Raw genomic sequence first — 22,182 nt, 5'->3', positions numbered from 1 at the left:
TCTAAGTGCTAGAGGACTCTGCATCTTTTCGCACAATTGTTTTTTGTCAATGTCTTTATGTCTCCAAAGTGTTCTGTAAATTGACTGTCTGTTGTACTAGAGCGGCTCCAACTACCGGAGACAAATTCCTTGTGTGTTTTGTACATAGTTGGCAAATAAAGATGACTCTGATTCTGATTCTGATAAATACATTTGCTTTGCTTTGCTTATAGAATTAAAAAAAAAATTTTTCTCATTTGTTCTTGGATTTCTTTTTTGAGATTTGTAGCCAACTTCACTGACAAGTACTGTTAATGGATTTGTTGATTCAACAAATCTAACGGTAAAGAGGCCATGGTTTGATCAGTGAAAACTGACTCATCTTTTAAAAAAACTGTGTTTAATCACAGTAACACTCCCTCATGATTTAACAAGTGGGTGGGGGGATTACTTGTTCATAAAGGGCCTGATGGGTTTGGATTTTAAACTGCTTTTTGTATTGACGTGTGTTGTCTTCGTGAAATGTTCCAATTGGCTAGATTATTTAAAACATTTCTTCTTTTCCTTTCGGCTTGTCCCTTGAGGGGTCGCCACAGCGCGTCATCCTTTTCCATCTAGGCCTATCTCCTGCATCCTCCTCTCGAACACCAACTGCCCTCATGTCTTCCCTCACGACATCCATCAACCTTCTCTTTGGTCTTCCTCTAGCTCTCTTGCCTGGCAGCTCCATCCTCATCATCCTTCTACCAATATACCTAACTATTTCTCCTCTGGACGTGTCCAAACCATCGAAGTCTGCTTTCTCTAACTGTGTCTCCAAAACATACATGGCCCGACATAATTTAGTACACGGCTCACGGATTTGTTAAAGAAATAACTTTTTAAACTTATTTATAAGTAGTTGATTTTTTAAATGACCATTTTCAATACCATACTACAAAACAAAATACGTACGTATGCCATTTATGGCAAATCAGTTTTGTCAATGTGCACATGCAAAAATATACTAATATACTATACTTTAAGTCTCACAAAGCAAAATTTTGTATTTCAACATTTAAATGCAACAGATTACTTACCTGTAGGTGACCAGGTGGCCCAAACAAGTTTGCCTTTAGAAAAAAATAAAGTATTGTTTAGATTTTAAACACACTTTAATGCTAAATTAATGGAAAGTTGCAAAGATGAAAAAGAAACACTGAGCTTGACACAATATTACAGTATATGCCAGGCAGAATACACGGTGAAGAGACTGTCAATACGTCACTTATAGGAAGTTGTGAATAACTACCACAAATAGCTGCTGCCTAAGCCAATCACAGTAGTAACTATCCTCCTTCTCCCCACACTAATGTGCCAGTATTGCTGCTGATTTGCACAAACTTCTAACCCCCACTAACCAGACCATCATACAGGTCCAAGATCCAAGAGTGGAATTGTCATCATTCGCCTCCCCCACATGCAACCACCGAGCTGCATGAAGAGAGGCTCCATAGCAATGACTCTTGTAAACCATTTGGAGTATAAAGTATGGCTTGAGGAGAGCAAATGAAGGAAATAATTATTGCTGAAAGACTGAAAGGCCACATAACAGTCACAACATAATGACTAAGAACCTACGCTTCCAAGATAACACAGCCAAGAAACTCAGGGCCATCCAAGATATGAATTGTCAACACATATACAAGACTGTTCATCAGATATTCAACGAGAAGGACACTTTTTTTCATATGTAAGAAAAGCCTCATACTAAGTTAAGGAATTTAACTTATACATTATATGAGATGGGAAAATGCAGCCCTATGGGGGGCACAAGCCAGTGCAAACTGTAGGCCGGTCCCAAGCCCGGATAAATGCAGAGGGTTGTGTCAGGAAGTGCATCCGGCTTAAAACTTTGCCAAACAAATATGAGCTTTCATCCAAAGAATTCCATACCGGATTGGTATGGAATTAAAAACAATGTCCGCCACCGGGCGAAGATGGAAATTCAGCTACTGTGGGGCGAAGAAGAGGTGGAAAGCAGGTTCTTCAGCAGAAAGAGAAGATGAAAACACAGAAACTAGAACTGAATGTGGGGACTTTGAATGTTGGGACTATGACAGGAAAATCTCGGGAGTTGGTTGACATGATGATTAGGAAAAAAGGTTGATATATTGTGTGTCCAGGAGACCAGGTGGAAAGGCAGTAAGGCTAGAAGTTTAGGTGCAGGGTTTAAATTATTTTACCATGGTGTAGATGGGAAGAGAAATGGAGCCGGGGTTATTTTAAAAGAAGAGTTGGCTAAGAATGTCTTGGAGGTGAAAATAGTATCAGATCAAGTGATGAGTCTGAAAGTTGAACTTGAGGGTGTTATGTATAATGTGATTACTGGCTAGGAGGAGAGTACTTGGTGTATCTTCTGGCAGGAAACGAGAAAAGGAGACATGGTTGTGGAACCTCACAGTACAGGAAATTATACAAGGAAAAAGGTTAGATAAGAAGAAGTGGGACACTGAGAGGACCGAGAAGAGGCAAAAGGAATACATTGAGATGTGACATAGGGCAAAGGTAGAGGTGGCAAAGGCCAAACAAGAGGCATATGATGACATGTATGCCTGGTTGGACACTAAAGAAGGAGAAAATGATCTATACAGGTTGACCAGACAGAGGGATAGAGATGGAAAGGATGTGCAGCAGGTTAGGGTGATTAAGGATAGAGATGGCAATATGTTGACTGGTGCCAGTAGTGTGCCTGGTGAGGTGTTCCGGGCACGTCCCACCGGGAGGAGACCCCGGGGACGACCCAGGACACGCTGGAGAGACTACGTCCTTCGGCTGGCCTGGGAACGCCTTGGGATCCCCCCGGAAGAGTTGGATGAAGTGGCTGAGGAGAGGGAAGTCTGGGCGTCCCTGCTAAAGCTACTGCCCCCGCGACCCGACCTTGGATAAGCGGTAGAAAATTGATGGATGGATGGATGTTAGAAAGGTATTAAAGAGGATGAAAAATGGAAATGCATTGGGTCCTGATAACATTCCTGTGGAGGTATGGAAGCGTCAAGAAGAGGTGGCTGTGGAAGTTTTTGACCAGCTTGTTCCATAGAATTCTCGTGGGTGAGAAGATGCTTCAGGAATGGAGGAAAAGTGTGCTGGTGCGCATTTTTAAGAAGAAGGGTGATGTGCAGAGCTGTGGGAACTATAGAGGAATAAAGTTGATTAACCACACAATTAAATTATGGGAAAGCGTAGCGAAGGCTAGACTCAGGACAGAAGTGAGTATTTGCGAGCAACAGTATGGTTTCATGCCTGGAAAGAGAACCACATATGCATTATTTGCCTTGAGGATGGAAAAGTACAGAGAAGGTCAGAAGGAGCTACATGGTGTCTTCGTAGATCTAGAGAAAGCCAATGACAGAGTACCCAGAGAGGAACTGTGGCACTGCATGCGGAAGTCTGGAGTGGCAGAGAAGTATGTTAGAATAATACAGGACATGTACGAGGGCAGCAGAACTGCGGTGAGGTGTGCTGTAGGTGTGACAGACGAATTTAAGGTGGGACTGCAACAGGGATCAGCCCTGAGCCCCTTCCTGTTTTCAGTGGTGATAGATAGGCTGACAGATGAGGTTAGACTGGAATCCCCGTGGACCATAATGTTTGCAGATGACATTGTAATCTGCAGTGAAAGCAGGGAGCAGGTGGAGGAACAGTTAGAAAGATGGAGGCATGCACTGGAAAGCAGAGGAATGAAGATTAGCCGAAGTAAGACAGAATATATGTGCATGAATGAGAGGGGTGGTGGGGGAAGAGCGAGGCTACAGGGAGAATAGATAGCGAGGGTGGAGGACTTTAAATACTTGGGGTCAACCGTCCAGAGCAATGGTGAGTGTGGTCAGGAAGTGAAGAAACGGGTCCAAGCAGGTTGGAACGGGTGGAGGAAGGTATCTGTTGGTATATGTGACAGTACAGTCTCTGCTCGGATGAAGGGAAAAGTTCATAAAACAGTGGTGAGGCCAGCCGTGATGTACGGATTAGAGACAGTGGGACTGAAGAGACAACAGGAAGCAGAGCTGGAGGTGGCGGAAATGAAGATGTTGAGCTTCGCTCTCGGAGTGACCAGGTTGGATAAAATTAGAAATGAGCTCATCAGAGGGACAGCCAAGGTTCGATGTTTTGGAGACAAAGTTAGAGAGGGCAGACTTTGATGGTTTGGACACGTCCAGAGGAGAAATAGTGAGTATATTGGTAGAAGGATGATGAGGATGGAGCTGCCAGGCAAGAGAGCGAGAGGAAGACCAAAGAGAAGGTTGATGGATGTTGTGAGGGAAGACATGAGGGCAGTTGGTGTTCGAGAGGAGGATGCAGGAGATAGGTTTACATGGAAAAGGATGACGCGCTGTGGTGACCCCTAAAGGGACCAGCCGAAAGGAAAAGAAGAAGAAGATTGTATGAGACGGGAAGTATTCATCACGTACGGCAATGCAACAGCTCCTATCGTCTGCAGATACATGAGGTGACTGCTTGAGATTTTTTTTCAAATTTGTTATACTCATTATAATCCCTCAAATCCAAGTTCAATTTACAGTCTGCTGTATATTGGTGTTGCACACCAGACACAAGTGACATAATTCTAACTGATTTGGCACAGTTCTGATATGCATCATGGCAACGTAAATATTAATATACCACATGGAATCGAATATCTTCGGATCAGAATCAGAATGCTCTTTATTTGCCAAGTAAGTCAAAAGCACACAAGGAATTTGTCTCCGGTTGTTGGAGCCGTTCACATACGACATCAGACAGCCATTTTGACAAAAAATACGTTTGAGACATAAAAACATAAAAACACAGGACAGAGAATCACTTAGCATCTAGCAATTTAATGGGAAGAGGGAAGAAACTGTTGGAATGTCAGCTTGTTTTAGTTTGCATTGATCGATAGCCTGAGGGAAGGAGCTGGAAGAGCTAGTGACCAGAATGTGGAGGGTCCAAGAGGATTTTATATGCTTTTGTCTGAGTTCTGGCAGCGTGCAAGTCCTCAAGGGTGGGTAGGGGGGTACCGACGATTTTTACGGCAGTCCTGATTGTCCGTTACAGTCGGATTTTTTCCTTTATTTTGGCAGCACCAAACCAGACTTTGATGGATGAACATAGGACTGATTCGATGACTGCTGTGTAGAACAGCCTCAGCAGATACTGTGGCAAGCCGTGCTTCCTCAGAAGCCGCAGGAAGTTCATCCTCTGCTTGGCCTTTTTGAGGGTGGAGTTGATATTGGTCTCCCATTTCAGGTCCTGAGATACTTTAATTCCCCACAACATGAAGGTTTCGACAGTTGATACAGGGCAGTTGGACAGCATGAGGGGCAGCTGCGGTGAAGGATGTTTCCTGAAGTCCACGATGTGAAGGATGTTTCCTGAAGTCCACGATCATCTCTACAGTCTTGAGCGTGTTCATCTCCGGGTTGTGTCGGCCGCACCAAAGCTCCAGCCGCTCCAGTTCCTGTCGATACGCAAACTCCACAACGTCTTTGATGAGGCCGATTACTGTGGTGTCATCTATCAGCTTTAGGAATTTGACAGCTGGGTGCGTTGAGGTTTGGCTTTACACGATCAGGATTTTTGGGGGCGATCACCAATCCGATCGCAAGATGGAGCAATGCGTGTATTTAAATGACCTGTTCATTTACTGTATATACTTGTTTACTTAATTGCTTAAAATATTATATAATAATGTATCTTTGTTCATCTACTTATGCCAGTGAGGCATAGTGAAGACAGAACAAAAGAATTGTCTTCTATTAGATGGCAGGAAGTACATACAGTAATTAATGTATCCAACTTTTTGTGACATTTTTGTTTGTTGGTGTGCCGTAAGAGTTTTCAATTATAAAATATCTTCCTTGGCTCATTAAAGGTTGGAAATCACTGCTGTAGTCAGGTCATGTATTCTAATCAGTCAGGTCAAACCAACATTACAACATGACAGAAATATGGGTGCTAACTTACTGTAATTAAACTACTTTATTGAAATTAAATTACTTCACCCACACCGAAACATTAGAGCATGATTCGACAGAAGGCCAGAACAACCGTTAGTGCTAGCAGTAGCTTGCTAGGCTACATAACGTTTTGTTGCCTGCTTGCGAGCCGTATCGTATTAAAAGTATGTGAACATACCTCAAGCAAGGTTTAAATTATTGTTATTAATTATTGCAACTCGTTACCACATATGCCTCACAGTTTTGAGGATCGGGGTTCAAATCCAGGCCCTACCTGTGTGGAGTTTGCATGTTCTCCCCGCGCTTGCGTGGGTTTCCTCCGGGTACTCCGGTTTCCTCCCACTTCCCAAAAACGTGTGGTAGGTTGAGTGAAGACTCTAAATTGCCTGTAGGTGTGAATGTGAGTGCAGATGGTTGTTTGTTTATATGTGCCCTGCGATTGGCTGGTGACCAGTTCAGGGTGTACCCCACCTCTCGCCCGAAGATAGCTGGGATAGGCTCCAGCACACCCGCAACCTAGGGAGTATAAGCGGAACGGAAAATGAATGAATGAATGTAATTAAATTACATTCATTCATTTAGAGCATGATTCGACAGAACGCCGGTACAACCGTTCGTGCTAGCAGTAGCTTGCTAGGCTCCCTGACGTTTTGTTGTCTGCTTGCGAGCCGTATTGTATTAAAAGTACTGTGAACATACCTCAGGCAAGCCTTAAACGAACGTCTTCTCTCGAGCACCCGTGACCACCAACACACGTTTTTCCCCATTTTGTTCTTATAATACAGTCGGTGCGATCCACTCTTGTCGTCCTCGTCATGGTAACGGGTGTATCCGGTCGCATTTGAGTTGACAAGCTAAAGCCCAATGATTGTAAAAAACGGGATGCAGTGGTATCAGAATACAAGATTTTATTGCAGCAGTCTGACATCGTGGAATTTTGAAAGAGCAAATTTGGCTTGTAGTCTGATCCACGCCTTACATGTTGTCTGTTTCTGACGTGTTGTGTGTCCCACACCGCTGACATGTTTTTTTTTTTGTTAAATAACTTTATTGGTGGTCAGATATTTACAGTACTACATCAAAAGACGTGACAAGGCTAAAAATAAACTAGCTTTTGGATTCAACTATACTGTACACGATGGCGACTCAGCATAAATGTCTTTTGCGGAGCATTGATTGGATCGGGGAATTATGACATTAAAGCTGATCAGCATAAAATGCTAAATATCGGCCAATACAGATCAGGCCGATCAGATCGGTGTAAAGTCTAGTTGAGGTGCAGTCATTCGTGTAGAGAGAAAAGAGCAGGGGAGAGAGGACACATCCTTAATGTGCCCCAGTGCTGACGGCGCGATGAGTTGGTGTCCCCCAGCCTCACCTGCTGTGTTGCCTGCTGGAGGCTACACCTTTCTCATAACCTCTAGGTGGTGGTGGCATATTGGAATGACAATGTACACCTTTCTCATAACCTCTAGATGGCGGCATACATTTATAAAATGTGAAAGTTTTTTTCGCCGTTTCCCCCTAAACCCATGTATAATGCGCACTATTGACTTTTGACAATTTTGTTGGGGGAAAATGTGCATTATACACAAGAAATTATAATATGTAAGTATGTATTCTAGCTGTGTCGATCACTGAATAATTGATGACAGCCAGGGCAGTAATGTGGTTGTTAACCTCATTTAAATCAATTGGTGTAGGCATCAGCCCAGGCCAACTAAACTGTATGTCCATGTGTCACTGTGTGGTGTTGGTGCTTGTGGAGTTATTTACATGCATCTAGATGTCTTCCATGTGTTCCGTCAATGTAAACACACCCACATCAGATAAGTAGAAGGTGTGTCAGACATGTTCCAGGATTGCTGACAAAAAAATATATATTTCAAATACAAACTCGAAGTTTTCTTCATCGAAGTAATCCCCCTGCAGTCTAACACACTTTCTTAGCCTTTTGTTCCACGACTTCATGCACTCTTGGAAGGCTTCTTTGGGGATTTACAGTAGCTCCATCATCACGACCAACTTAATGCCATCCATCTTTTAAAACATTTTCCCCTTTATGAGCTTTGGAAAAAGAAAAAAAAAAATCACTTGGAACCACGTCGGGTGAGTCAGGAGGTTTCTCCATCAGAGCGATGTTCTTCTCGTTTAGGAATTGTTAAATGTGTGAGCAGGTGCGTTGTCATGGTGAAGCAGCCGTGAGTTGTTCTGCCACATCTCTCGCCTTTTCTTATGCACTGAGCAAAGCAAATGCTGCAGGAGCTCTTTGTGGATGTCCTTGTTGATTGTCTGGGCCACATTAATGGGGAAGAACTTTTTTGTTTTGTAGTTTGGGTTTGAAATATATATTTTATGACACCAGCCCTGGAAATTTTCTCACACTCAGTTGAAATTTTCGACATGTAAATAGACAGTCAATAGAAAATCCAATATAGCCATTTTGTTGGAATAGGAAATTTAGACTTGCAGTGTAAATCCAGGCTTAGACTTATCATAAAATAAAAGAAAAAAAATACAGTAGGCTATAAATATATAATTTTGCATAACATATATACAAATTCAGGTTAAATGTTGTTTTTATGTGGGAATTTCTGTGTGATGGCTGTCCATTTGTAGTCACTGCAGCGAAATACCATATGACAATAGTCCACACTGTCTGTAGTTGTTTTTCTCCTATATTTTGTTCTCACATAACTGCAGGGTCAGCTGCCCTTTTCTTTATTCAGCAGGATCTCCTGTTAAAATAATCAACTCGGGCGTGATAATTTATAATTGCAAAGGTTTTCTGGTCTAGTGCTCCTCCTGTCAACAAGAAAAGTTTCAGAGGTGGTCCTAGCCGGTGGTCCTCTAAAACCTACTCACAAGGCAGCAAGTTTGTTGTCTGTGCCCCTACACCTCGGGGACCCGCTCAGGTTTACACAGAGTAGGTAGTATCAGTGTTTTCTACCCATTTTCTAGGACATTAGCTGGGTTTCTCTAATCCCACACACTACTTTCCCATTCTGCCAGAATGCAGTATAATATTACACCACCCGCATTGTCTGTATTGTTACATGCTCTTCTTATTGTTCTTAAAAGGTTAGGGATTATTTTCTTGCGACAATAAAACAAACACAATGTTTCTTCCTGTTTTGACTTGAAAAAGATTTAAATTTTTTCACACAGTAAACTGCAAAATTGGCTGATGAGATGCACATGCAGATTTAGATCTGTGAAATCATGTTGGAGTGACTTTCTTAAAATGCATGTTTTTACAAAATACTTTTCTTACCACAAAGAACACAATGACATTTATATTGCAAGGTGGTAGAAACCTTCCCCTTCTCACAATTCCTCCTCCGAAAAGTTGTGGCTCTGTTTGTTACCAAAAAAACCATATTAACCACTCCAACTGTCCTATCTTCAAATACATATACACTACCTGGTTTTCAGTCATTTTATTACACCGAGAATTACTTTAATGGTGAGGTTAATGAGCTGCGGCTTGCATCCGGAATGGTTTCTCATTGTGCTAATGAACCTTGAAAAGGCCAAGCACACATTATTGTGCCAGCTGTTTTAATAATTAGTACGATGTCACAGACACCTTTTCACAAAAGTCTGCTTTAACAATGAAAAGAGAAGCTGAACTCTTCATTAGTATTAATTGACCCACAATCCCATTGTGTGGATATAAATTCTCTGGCTCCAACTCACTAAATCGATCTTTTAGAAGCTCCCAAATCTCTTTTGTAAGCTCTAGCCCAGTCCTAAAATAGCACAATTATTTCTTCTGCAGTAATGGAGACCTAATTGTAAACCTCGTTTGGGACCGTCTCATTGTTTGCCTTTGAGTATTGCACATCATTCTACTCCTGCCACTGATGACTAATTCTCCATTTGTACATTTACAATTTTTTCCGTGGGTAATTATTTATTATTCTGTAGTTTCATATTAAGTTATTTCAAATTCACATAAGAGAGTCTTGCAGTTTACCATGAATAATTGTCAATATTATTTTCAGCTGAATCTCAGAGAAATACTACTACTGTTTTTTTTTTTTGTGAGTTTGTTCCATGTACAGTTACACTCTTCCTTTGGACATGTCCACGCTTTGGGACCTAAAAAAAAAGCATCTTGATAGTGTTTTAAAAACATTTGAGATGGATTAATTTGCTTCGCTTTGGCTTGCATTTCTCTTTAAATTCCACCTTTAAATTCCACCTACAATCTGTCACATTGTACACCCTCCGTATCATCAGCAGCATTTTCACAAAGAGCATCCCAAATAAATACTGTTTGTATTGTGTTCAGGGCCAAACGTGGGATATACAGTAATTAATATTTATTTGGCTAAAAGGACTGGTTAGGTAAAAAATATTTACAACTTTCGTGTATAATTCTTGATTGCATCATCTGCTGCATAGAAGGGACTGCGCGTGATCCAAAGCACTTGTCATCGCAGTGACATGTGACAGGCAAGTGTTCTCTCCTTCCTCTTCATGTCCTCTGAAAATGTCACTCAGGCTTCATCCTCAGGCCTCCAAGGTCACCCTTCGATGTGCATCAGTAACCACGGCACTGCTCTCCCATCAGCCCAATTCTCAGTCTGCATGGCCAAGATCCCAGGCAGGAAAAAACAAAAACATTGCAGGCTACCTGTTTGTTGCAGAAGACCTCAGCATGAACACAGGGTGACACAAACACATGAGGTGAAAGCAGTGAATGGACGAAATGTTTGTGGCCCACAGGAAAAGGGTGAATGATGTTCTGTGGTGACCTTCAGCCATAATGGATGGAAAAATGCTTTTATCTAAGAGGAAAACATAAACAAATCTAAGAGGAAAACAAAACACATGTACTTGAATTTGATCAAATGGTTGAGACATAAGAACATGATATGTAGCAACTTTGGAATTAAAATTTTTGCGTGAGAGAGTAATGATTTGATTTACTAAAGTTTTACAGGTGGAAAAACAAGAGCAAACTTGATTGCTCATGCAAACGCATCTGCCAAACGTGCTATATTGCCATGCAGTTCGTTTTGCGTATTCTGAGATTTAGCGCACACCGTTTGATTTATCAAACTTGTGACGAATTCCGATGGCTGATTTTACGTCTTTAAAACCTGTGTCTGAAAGACAGGTGCAAACTGAAAACTATGAGGAGGCACAGGCAAAATGAGAGGTGGAAAGTTTGAATGACTAATATAGCAATAGTCCGGTGCAATGACCATTGTGCAAAGGGCGCCGAGACTTTAAGGAATGTATGCAGTTTAAAGTGACTAGTAGTGCGATAGTCTGGGACAATGTCGATTGTGCAAATGTTGCAGATACTCCTCAGTCAGTGTGCATGTGGTGCAGATGCTACTCAGTCATGAGTGGGCAGTATTGGTCAACAACAGATATGCAATTAGTGCAGTGTCGCAAGACTACTACAGTGAGTGCATGGGTAATGTATAATTGGTCAACAGAAATGTGACAACAAACTCAAGACAAAAAATTGGCAGAATGTTGCAATGGTCCTGAGCGACTGTAATTCCGAGGAACTTGAAGGTCTCGACGGTTGACACAAAGCAGCTGGACAGCGTGAGGGGCAGCTGTGGCGAAGGGTGCCTCCTGAAGTCCACAATCATCTCTACAGTCTTGACCGTGTTCAGCTCCAGGTTGTGTCAGCCGGGAAAGGTGAAGTGATGACAAAAAGAGGGATGTCCTCACGATGCTTTCCGGAAATAAGCAGGGTGAATGGAACTGTTTGGTGGGTGACAGGAGCTATGACTTGCCCATCCAGGGCTGTATCTTTCTTGAGAGACGGAAGTTGTTGGAGAGGGAGTTGGAGCTAAAGTTGCCAGGCCTTCATGAATGTAATTGTCATCCATACCAGAATCAATGAGAGCCACTATGAGTGTATTGTGAGCAGGAACGGTCATATGGGAAGAAGAGCTTGAGGAAGTAGTGGTTTGGCTCACCACGGGGCTCTCGGGTTGTGGTGAGCCTGGTCTTTTGGGCGGGTGAAATGCTGACGGTGCAGTGCCCACGGTGGAAGTGATCTTACTCTCTCTCGTGCTCTCTCCTGTAGCCGGTTGTCAAGATGGATGGAAATTGAAATAAGATCCTCGAGAAAGGAGGGCTCATCTCGAGCAGCGAGCTCGTCCTTCAGCTGGTCAGACAGACCATTCAAAAATATCCTGAATAAGAAGCTACGGAACTGGCGCCCTGAGTGAGCGTAATGAGGGCGCTGAGTGGCAACCCGGCCCTGAACGGGGTGATCAAAAACCTTCTTGAGTTCCGATCACTGGAGTAGTAGGGAGGAGTTGTGCCATAACGCGGTTGCCCATTTAGCTGCTTTGCCGCGGAGAGGGTTAGTGACAAACGCCACCTTGGCTTGTTCAGTGGGATAACTTAACGGTTGTAGGTTGAAAATTAGGGAGCAATTTAGGAGGAATTGGCTGCAAGCCCCTATGTCCCCAGAGTAGTGCTCGGGCAGAGGGACGTGAGGTTCTTTGTACGGGGTGTGTGGTGGCTCGGAGGCTGCGGGATTACTTACGGGGGGATGGTCGAACTGCATTTTCGTGGTAAGGATGGAAACTTGTTGTGTGAGGGAATGTAAGGATGCCATGATCTCTTTCATAGCCTTGTCCTGTCTCCCTATGCGGGTGCCTTGGAGGGTGAGTGCATGTTGTAATGCCTCTGGGGTTGCTGGGTCCATGCAGGCCGGAGTATTCTGTCACGATCAGATGTTAACGGGACCCAGAAGCAAAGGCTGAAAGGGTTGTGGTGAAAGGTTTATTACATTTAGGTGGACCTTGGGAGCGTATTGGCAGGTCGTCGAGACGGGGAACGTGCGGCAAACGGTGGCTTGAGCATGTGGATGGTTTAGCGCCGTGACGGAGGAGGTCAGTACGGCGTGGAACACGGAGGGAGCACTGAGGAGACCGAAGAATACAGAAGTAAGAAGGGTAACTAAGACTGGCGTATCTTACGTGCAAGTTTGAGAGCCGTTGTACTGCAGGAGAAAAGCTATTACTCTGGCGAGGATTTTCGGGATCTGGCAGGCTTTAATGCAGGTGGTAATGAAGGCTGATTGGTGACAGCGTGTGGCCAAGGAGGTGCTGATTACCGCGGAGAGAGAGGGGAAGGTAGAGAGAGAGGGCTAGAGGGGCGCAAAGTGCCACCCGAGCTCCAACAGAAGTATTGCACGGCACAGCTCATGACACTAAAATTGTTACGTGCACCCCTGAGCATAATAACATCATACACTATGTTCCGTATTCTAATGAGGCTGTGGCCGAAGTGTTCTAAGCTTGTGATAACCCAAACAATTGGATGGTATATATATATAGTATGCGCTGTGTTAAATTATATGGAAAGGAGATACATTGTTTAAACATGTTGTGTGCATGTGATTTGATATTTCTAGGAATATTTATTTTGTAAAATATCCAACTTATCATTCAGTGAACACATACATTCAGACTTTTAATATACAAAAACACTGCCTGTTTGGATAAATGCCTTCTGTGTGTAATATTTTTCTGACCAAATTAACCCTGGGCTGAGCAGGCAGCTACAGAATAAAATGTATTTCAGTTCATCTTTTGTGATACTTGACAGCAGAAAATGTATTTCATGTGAGGCCAAAATTGATAGTATCTGTCACTGTGGTTAGGAAGGCAAGGCAAAAAACGTGGAGGACCCAAGTGCAGGGAAGCAGGGAGGCAAGGCAGGAGTATGAAAAATTAATATTTAATCTCCAAGGGAAAAAAAGGAACATGGATAAAGCAAACTCAACAAAGTCCCACAACAGATAAGCAAATTAACAAAGAAACACTTGAAGCGGCTGGGATGAGAATCAGCACCTCCAAATCTGACACCATGGTCCTCAGTCGCAAAAGGGTGGCATGCCCGCTCCAGGTCGGGGATGAGATCCTGCCCCAAGTGGAGGATTTCAAGTATCTTGGGGTCTTGTTCATGAGTGAGGGAAGAATGGAACGGGACATCGACAGGCAGATCGGTGCAGCGCCTGCAGTGATGCGGACTTTGTATCGATCCGTTGTGGTAAAGAAGGAGCTAAGCTGAAAGGCAAAGCTCTCGATTTACCGGCCGATCTACGTTCCTATCCTCACCTATGGTCACGAGCTGTGGGTCGTGACCGAAAGAACAAGATTCCGGATACAAGCGGCCGAAATGAGTTTCCTCCGCAGTGTGTCCGAGCTCTCCCTTAGAGATAGGGTGAGAAGCTCGGTCATCCGGGAGGATCTCAGAGTACAGCCGCTGCTCCTCCACATCGAGAGGAGCCAGACAAGGTGTCTGGGGCATCTGATTCGGATGCCTCCCTGACGCCTCCCTGGTGAGGTGTTCCGGGCATGTCCCATCGGGAGGAGACCCCGGGGACGACCCAGGACACGCCGGAGAGACTACATCCTTCGGCTGGCCTGGGAATGCCTCAGGATCCCCCCGGAAGAGCTGGATGAAGTGGGTGGGGAGAGGGAAGTCTGGGCGTCCCTGCTATAGCTACTGCCCCCGCGACCCGACCTCGGATAAGCGGTAGAAAATGGATGGATGGAGGAACATGGATAAAGCAAACTCAACAAAGTCCCACATCAGATAACCAAAGTAACAAAGAAACAAAAATGGAAACAAAACATGGCTGGTAACTAAGACGTGTCACATACAGAGACAACGACATACTACAATGACAATGAACCGAAAAGAAAAGTGAAAAGTGAAAGAAACCAGGAAACTAAATACAAACAGATTGACGAGACAACGAGGAACACCTGGACAAGACACGAGTGGCTGGAGAGAGCTGATTGGTCAACACAAGGCAGATGGTTGACGAGAACAGGTGGACACAATAACTAAATGAGCGCATGACATGAACAACATGGAACACAAGAAAACATGAAACAAAACTAAACACAACCCAAACCAAAACACAGACCATGACAATTATCATTTCAATGCCAATGTATAAATGGTTGTACAATGGCATAAATGACACAATAAGAACAGTCTGCACAAATATTTTAGTAGATTCTGCAACAAGCTTTTTTTAATTATTGGAAAACATTCTAGACTTCGCAGCTCTTACTGCAACGAAATGTTCATTCATCATGTATCCACCTCTGTTAGAGAGTCAGTGTTTCCAAACTGTTAAATGGCCTCATCTTGTTTGCGAGCAGTAATGAGCACATGATAAAGAAAAGAAAAAAAGGAAGAAATGTTCCATCAATGTCCTGGCTGACTTTTTTTTTTTTTTTGACATGAGGTAAGAGATAATGGTTTGGTTGATGTTTGTAATATCGGTATTATCTTAAATCTTATATTATTATCTTATATCAGTATTATCTTTTTGATTATACTGTGGAATTCACCAGGGCCTTTGTATCAATGTATTTTCAAGACAAAGCTAATGAATTCACCTATAAATGAAGAGGTTTTATTTATTTTATGTTATAATTTATAATTCCGGCAATATATGAACACATGAATGTGAAAACATGTTATTTCATGAATTAATGGGAACGGGAATAGCAAAGATCATTTTGCAAAGATCATTTTGTCTCGAACTACTTACCTGACTGAACAAACTTCTTGTAATTCCATTTGTAGCTATGAGATTTGTTTTTCAAAATGTTATTGCAAACATTCCTTTCGCTTGTCTTAATGATGAGGATCAGGTTTTGGTCTAATTCAGTAAAGTGAAACCACATTCACTACATAAAGCACAATGTCCTTGGGGTTCTTTGTTTTGTTTGTGTCGCTTCTGCTGTTCGAAATGATTAGAGGCGCATGCTTATAGGATTATAAGGAAATTTAAATCGTAAAGATCAGGCAAAGAGTAGTGACCAGAACACCTTTAATAGATACTTAATTACTATAAAGTTAATTGATTTTTGTTTTCTTCTCTTGTCTATTTACTTGCTCACATAAACAAAATACAGTTTAGACAAAAGTAGAAAAAAAAAATTCTTGTCCTGTCATCCAGAAGAATATCTGTGAGGTCAGAGGTTAATTTATCCACAGTGTATTTTGTTGGCCACCCATTGATTGCCTAATCTCTACACTTTTGTCCATATACAAGTAAAGTTTTGGGTTTTGTGGCCTCATTGTCATATATCAGAGCAGCACTCTCAAGACTTCAAATATTGTGGATGCCATTTTGATTTAAAGTGGCATTGTTGGTGACGAGAAATTAATTTAATAAAAGCTATATTGACACGAATAGAGAGTGGCTGGATCCAAGAGCAGTCGGTGGCAGATGTGAAAGGATGACTAGTTTATTGATGAAAGGTAATGGCGGCGGTCCTAGGTGGGTTGGCAGGCGGCGAAGTCGACAGGTGGCAGGCAGTGGTGAGGACAGGCGGCTGGCTTGGCGGCAGGAATTACGTTGATCAGGAACACGGGGGGAAAACACACTGGAACAAGGAGACACACAAGTCAAAAAAGGAACGAGGAATAGAGTGACTTACGGGAGGTAAATGGGCCGAGGTACCACTGAAAGTAACTGCAATACTTCGGTGAGGATTTCCTGGAACAGGCATGTTTATATACTGGAGGTGATAAGGCTGATTGTAGACAGGTGCTGAAAACAGAGAAGGGAGGGGAGAGAGAACGCAAAGCGCCCTCCCGACTTGGTGGGCTCTGGGCACAGGTGGAGACAGGCTTAAGCAACGAGACGTGGAAGGCTGGATGAATTTTCAAGGACAGTGGTTGCTTCAACCGGACAGAAGTGACTGATGATTTTGGTAATCTGAAAGGACCAATGAAACGGGGAGTGATTTTATGGGATTCAGTCTGAAGTGGGAGGTCATGAGAAGAAAGCCCAGACAGATTGGCCCACCTTGTACTTGTATTCGGGCGTCAGGGAGCAATGACGGTCCGTGAGCTGTTTGTTGTATCAATGCCGCATGGATGTCATCCCATCCAGCCTGGATCCGCTGGAGATGATCCTTGACTCCGGGGACTGCCACTGCCCGCTTCCTGCTCCTTGAACAATGGCCGTTGGTAACCATAGCAAGCCATGAATGGGGACATACTGGTAGCGGAACTGGTGAGGGAGTTGTCGGCATACTCAATCCACGGGAAGAATGAGCTCCAGGAGGAGGGGTTGCATGCGGCAACACAACGGAGACCAACGGCCTACTCCGTCTGGCCGTTGGTCTGCGGATCATATCCCGATGACAAGCTGGCTGCTGCGCCCACCGCTTTACAGAATTATTTCCACACCAGGGATGAGAACTGAGGACCTCAGTCAGAGACAATATCGATGGGAATACCGTGGAGTCTAAAGACATGCTGGACAAGGAGGTCAGTAGTTTCGAAGGCAGATGGTAGCTTGGGGAGAGCTATGTAATGGACAGATTTGGAAAAACGATCGACAATGGTGAGAATGACAGAGTTAACTTCAGAAGGAGGTAGACCGGTAACGAAGTCCGAAGCAATATGGGACCAAGGGCGGCTAGGGATAGGCAATGGACGCAGCAGCCCAGCTGGGCCACCAGAAATGCTGCTGGATGAACTGAATGGTGCGGGTGATGCCAGGATGACAGGTGAGTTTGGAGGTATGAGCCCACTAAAGAACGTCAGAGCGTGCAGAATCTGGTACGAACAGGTGGTTTGGAGGCCCAGTCTTGGGATCCGGGTGAGTTTTTTGGGCCTCCTTAACCACCAGTTTGATTTGCCAAGTGGCAGCACCAATGAAGCACGAGGAAGAAAGGATGAGTTCCGGTTTGTCAGGGCTGGTGGGGGGTGAGTAAAGTCGAGACAGGGCATCAAGTTTGCCGTTTTTGGAGCCAGGACGGAAGGAGAGATTGAAATTAAACCTGCTCAAGAAGAGAGCCCTGCGAGCTTGTTGGGGGTTAAGGCGTTTGACGGAACGGCGGTAAGCTAGATTCTTGTGGTTGGTCCAAATGATAAATGGTTGTTCAGTCCCCTCCAACCAGTGCCTCCACTCTTCCAAGGCCCATATAATGGCCAGCAGCTCTCGGTTGCCGACATCGTAGTTCGTCTCGGCAGGGCACAGACAATGGGTGGCTTCTTTGCCCTGAACAGGGTGATCGAACACTTTACGAAGTTCATTGGAAAAGGAATTGAATGAGTGGAGGAGTTTAGCCATAAGGAAGTGGACCATTTAGCTGCTTTGCCGCGGAGGAGGTTAGTGACATACGCTACTTTGGATTGTTCGGTGGGATAACTGTATGGTTGAAAGTTGAAAACAAGTGAGCAATTGAGTAGAAACTGGCTACATGCATCTAGGTCCCCGGAGTAGGGCTCGGGCGGCGGAACATGAGGTTCTTTATACAGGAGGCATGGTGGCGCTGAGGCTGCGGGCTCTGAAAGCGTACTAATAGGTGGAGGGTTAGCTAGCATCGTCAAAGAAAGGAGGGATACCTGTTGTGTGAGGGAGTGTAGGGATACCGTGAGTTCTTGGAGAGTCTTTTCTTGTTTTCCTATGTGGGCTCCTTGGAGAGTGAGTACGTTCATCAGTGCCTCCGGAGTTGCTGGGTCCATAATGGCCGAAGTATTCTGACACGAATAGAGAATGGCTGGATCCAAGAGCAGTCGGAGGGAGATGTGAAAGGATGAATAGTTTATTGATGAAAGGTAATGGCGATGGTCCTAGGTGGGTTGGCAGGTGGCGGTCTGGACAGGTGGCTGGCTTGGCAGCAGGAATTATGTGGATCAGGAACACGGAGGGAAATCACACTGGAACAAGGAGACACAGGAGTCAAAAAGGGAACGAGGAATAGGGTGACTTACCGGGCGGTAAATGGGCCGTGGTATCACTGAAAGTAACTGCAATACTTCGGCGAGGATTTCCTGGAGCAGGTAGGTTTATATACTGGTGGTGATAAGGCTGATTGGAGACAGGTGCTGAAAACAGAGAAGGGAGGGGAGAGAGAGAGAGAACCAAAAGCAATAATGGAACTGCAGACAATATATGACATATATAAAGATTAATAGCCTTGTCAGAATTCCCCATCGTCAGTTGCATTCCTTTTTGCGTTAACCTTGGTTGCTGCTTATTGTAATATTCCCAGTAAGATATGAGGGCTGTGTGTTTACTGTGATTGGTAACATTGGTTTGAATTTACAGTATGTTTGTGCAGCAAACGTTTACATTGTTTGTATTTTTAAAAAAAGTTTTGAGGATGTTGTCTTATATCTTTTCCATCATATTTTCATTGGTTTGATGTGTATTAAAAGTAGATGTTGCTTACCAATAGTGACACAATGTCAGCCCTACGTCAGGTTTACACTCATCGTAACTGAGTCACTGTTTAACATTGTCAAAATAGACAGGAAGAGAATTAGGTCAGCATTTTTACAATTTTTACAATTTTCTCTTTACAAACCACCAAAATGGATCTAAAATTACAAAAATATTAAATTTTTAGCTTTAATTTCTGAGGTTTCCAAAAGTTTGACATTTATCATTTAGGAATTACACCCATTTTATGCAGTAAAAGTCATACATAAAAAAAGTAAAAACAAAAAATACATAATTTCTAATACTCTGAGTAGTTAAGTCATTTAATATCACTTTCTGGAGCCTTTATAAAATTCTGAGTTTCCTCTCTGGATATACTTTGTAAGGTCTTTACTACAGTCACATTGAAAGAACATATTGTACATTTTTTCACAATTCACACACACACAGACACACACACACATATACACAAACAAAACATTCACAAGGTATCCAGGATCAATAATTGCCTCTGTGTTTTGTGAGGCAGGCCCTGTCTCATGCAAGTGAGCTTGCTTTCATCCTGTCCCACCTACTGCTAGGTCAATGGCAAGTATGATCTTTGTTACCATAATGAGTAGGGGCGAAGTTAGAGGTGGCTGCACTTAGAGCAACAAATCTAAAAAACCGACTGCGAACTGTGAAGCACACTTGAGCCCCTACAAAGCACCATGGATTGTAGTTTTCCTCGTGGAGGAAGCACTTTATCTCCAAGCCATCAAATTACTCTTGTATTAGCATGCGGATCCATGTACTGTGTGTGTGGTGTGGCGGATACAACGCTGTTACTGTACATAACAGTGGGGCAAAATTTCAGAATGGCGAAACACATTTTAAAAAATAGGCATATTACAAAATATTTACTATATATACATATATAGATATATAAAATTTTGAAAAATATTTCCTCTTGCAAAGACTGTTTGGACCCATGAAGGTAGACTGAGGATTGTGTGACACGGGCAGGTTAAGCTGGTGTCCCACGTTTTGCAGACATTAACACTATCACTGCCATTGATGGCTTTTGACTCCCAACTGTCGATCAGAGTCTGAAGCGTGTCTCCATTAGCACATGCAATCCTTCATCCCTTGCTGACTGCCACACAACCTTAATTGGGCATGTTAATTATGCAATCAGTATCATCCATCCATCCATCCATTTTCTGAGCCGCTTCTCCTCACTAGGGTCGCGGGCATGCTGGAGCCTATCCCAGCTGTCATCGGGCAGGAGGCGGGGTACACCCTGAACTGGTTGCCAGCCAATCGCAGGGCACATAGAAACAAACAACCATTCACACTCACAGTCATGCCTACGGGCAATTTAGAGTCTCCAATTAATGCATGTTTTTGGGATGTGGGAGGAAACCGGAGTGCCTGGAGAAAACCCACGCAGGCAAGGGGAGAACATGCAAACTCCACACAGGCGAGGCCGGGGATTGAACCCGGGTCCTCAGAACTGTGAGGCTGATGCTCTAACCACTCGGCCACCGTGCCGCCAATCAGTATCATATTTGTGCAAATATGATCACTGAAAATGAATAGTTATTGATCGGCAATACTGTCATTCAACATACTTCTACTCACATTAGCCTGGAATTGATTGCTTGCTGGACTTCCTGTGTGCAATGCTGAGAATCGATCTGATTCCTAATGTGTGGTCTAGGCTGGACCATTAGAACCATCTATTATCACACTTGCCAACCAGAGGCTTGTCACTGAGGCCTGGTGGGAAATTGGTAAAGAGTCATTTTGACTGTGAGGCAGAGTCAAATAGGTTCTCCCATTTCTGTCACTAATCTGTTGCATCATTGATTGGCCATTGCCTACGCTGTAGAATATGAATGAAAATGTTTTACTATATGTGTGCATCTAAAACTGATGTTAGTCGTCAGCAACATTTGCTATGTACGATATGCATCTAAGGTCCCCTTCCATCAGAATATTTTTTTTTGCCAGTGTTTTATGGTAAATATAGTTAAAAATTAGTCTGTGACATGGTTTAAGGTTGACGTCGATGCGGTTTGTCGATTTAATGCAAAAGGCAATAAATGGCATAAGGCCTGCAAAACGGGTGGATCTGGAATCACAGACAGTATCGTGTTTGTGGTTGGTACCCACCCAGTCAACTCAGCTGAATGGGAACACGGCATTTCCGGGTTTTAAGCCATACAAATACAGTCTATAAAGTATACATTTGTTGTGTTTTACAACAATGCTTGACTATATTCATAATTGATTATGTAACAGTGGATGGAATAGCGAAGCTTCGATTCATTGTCGCCAGCGATGATCATTGCTGCAGGTTCAATTTAAAGTGGGAGTGGATGACAAGCATAACCTCAAAATAAACCCTTCTCTTTTAATTTTCACCCACGTACGCGTTTCACATTCCCTATTAGTGGGCAAACAATATCTGAATTGTGCTTCACAATGATAATAAGACATTGAAGAATGCAACGTTGTGTAATGCAACGCTTGGCCGCCCCAAGCTTCTAGATGCCAGCAGATGCTGTGATAAGGACGAATCAGAGCCAAGCTTGGGAAAAATGAGCAATCCAGTCAGGGCAAAGGTTATTTACACGTTGCATATAAATGAGAAGTCTGTCTGTCTCAAATGCCACGCTTAAAAGACCAACTTGAAAAAAAACATTTTGGGCATTTCCAACCCAAATTATCTTGCAAACTCTATAAAAGGACATCATGAAAGATTATAAAAATACAATTAAAAAAATTGATGGAAGGGGCTCTTTTAGAGCTGTCATCTTCTTCTCCTCAGGTCACTTCAAATAGGCCTCTGTTCAATTGGACCGAGCCTACTGTGTTGATTGAGCCAGACTTTATTGCTTTTATCACTTGTATGAACATGTCTTTATTTTGAGTGGAACCTGTGTTCACTGGAGGTTCAACGTTTGGTGGGGAGATCTACAGTATCATCATAACACACAGCTAGGCACTACTGTGGACTCCTGAGAAAAGTAAGGCACTTACTTT

At 43.3% G+C, this 22,182-nt stretch overlaps 1 protein-coding gene across 3 annotated transcripts in view; it reads left to right on the top strand.

Annotated features, from left to right (window-relative positions):
- Window positions 1-22,182, top strand: part of gpc5a (glypican 5a) — a 185,863-nt gene that overhangs the window by 138,550 nt on the left and 25,131 nt on the right. Inside the window, exon 9 of one of the 3 annotated variants that reach the window (XM_061702423.1) lies at window positions 22,092-22,166. The exons of 1 other annotated variant lie outside the window; for it this stretch is intronic. In XM_061702423.1, the coding sequence (XP_061558407.1) occupies window positions 22,092-22,141 (50 nt within the window). In that variant the 3' untranslated portion in view covers window positions 22,142-22,166. Of the gene's footprint in view, window positions 1-21,967; window positions 22,055-22,091; window positions 22,167-22,182 lie in introns of those variants that run through there. One more of the 3 variants, XM_061702432.1, reaches the window with a different exon arrangement.

This window comes from Phycodurus eques, chromosome 2 (genome assembly GCF_024500275.1).
Source record: "Phycodurus eques isolate BA_2022a chromosome 2, UOR_Pequ_1.1, whole genome shotgun sequence".
Classification (NCBI taxonomy): Eukaryota; Metazoa; Chordata; class Actinopteri; order Syngnathiformes; family Syngnathidae; genus Phycodurus; species Phycodurus eques.
The sequence above is the reverse complement of the archived record's forward strand: the minus strand, read 5'-3'. Positions and strand labels throughout refer to the sequence as shown.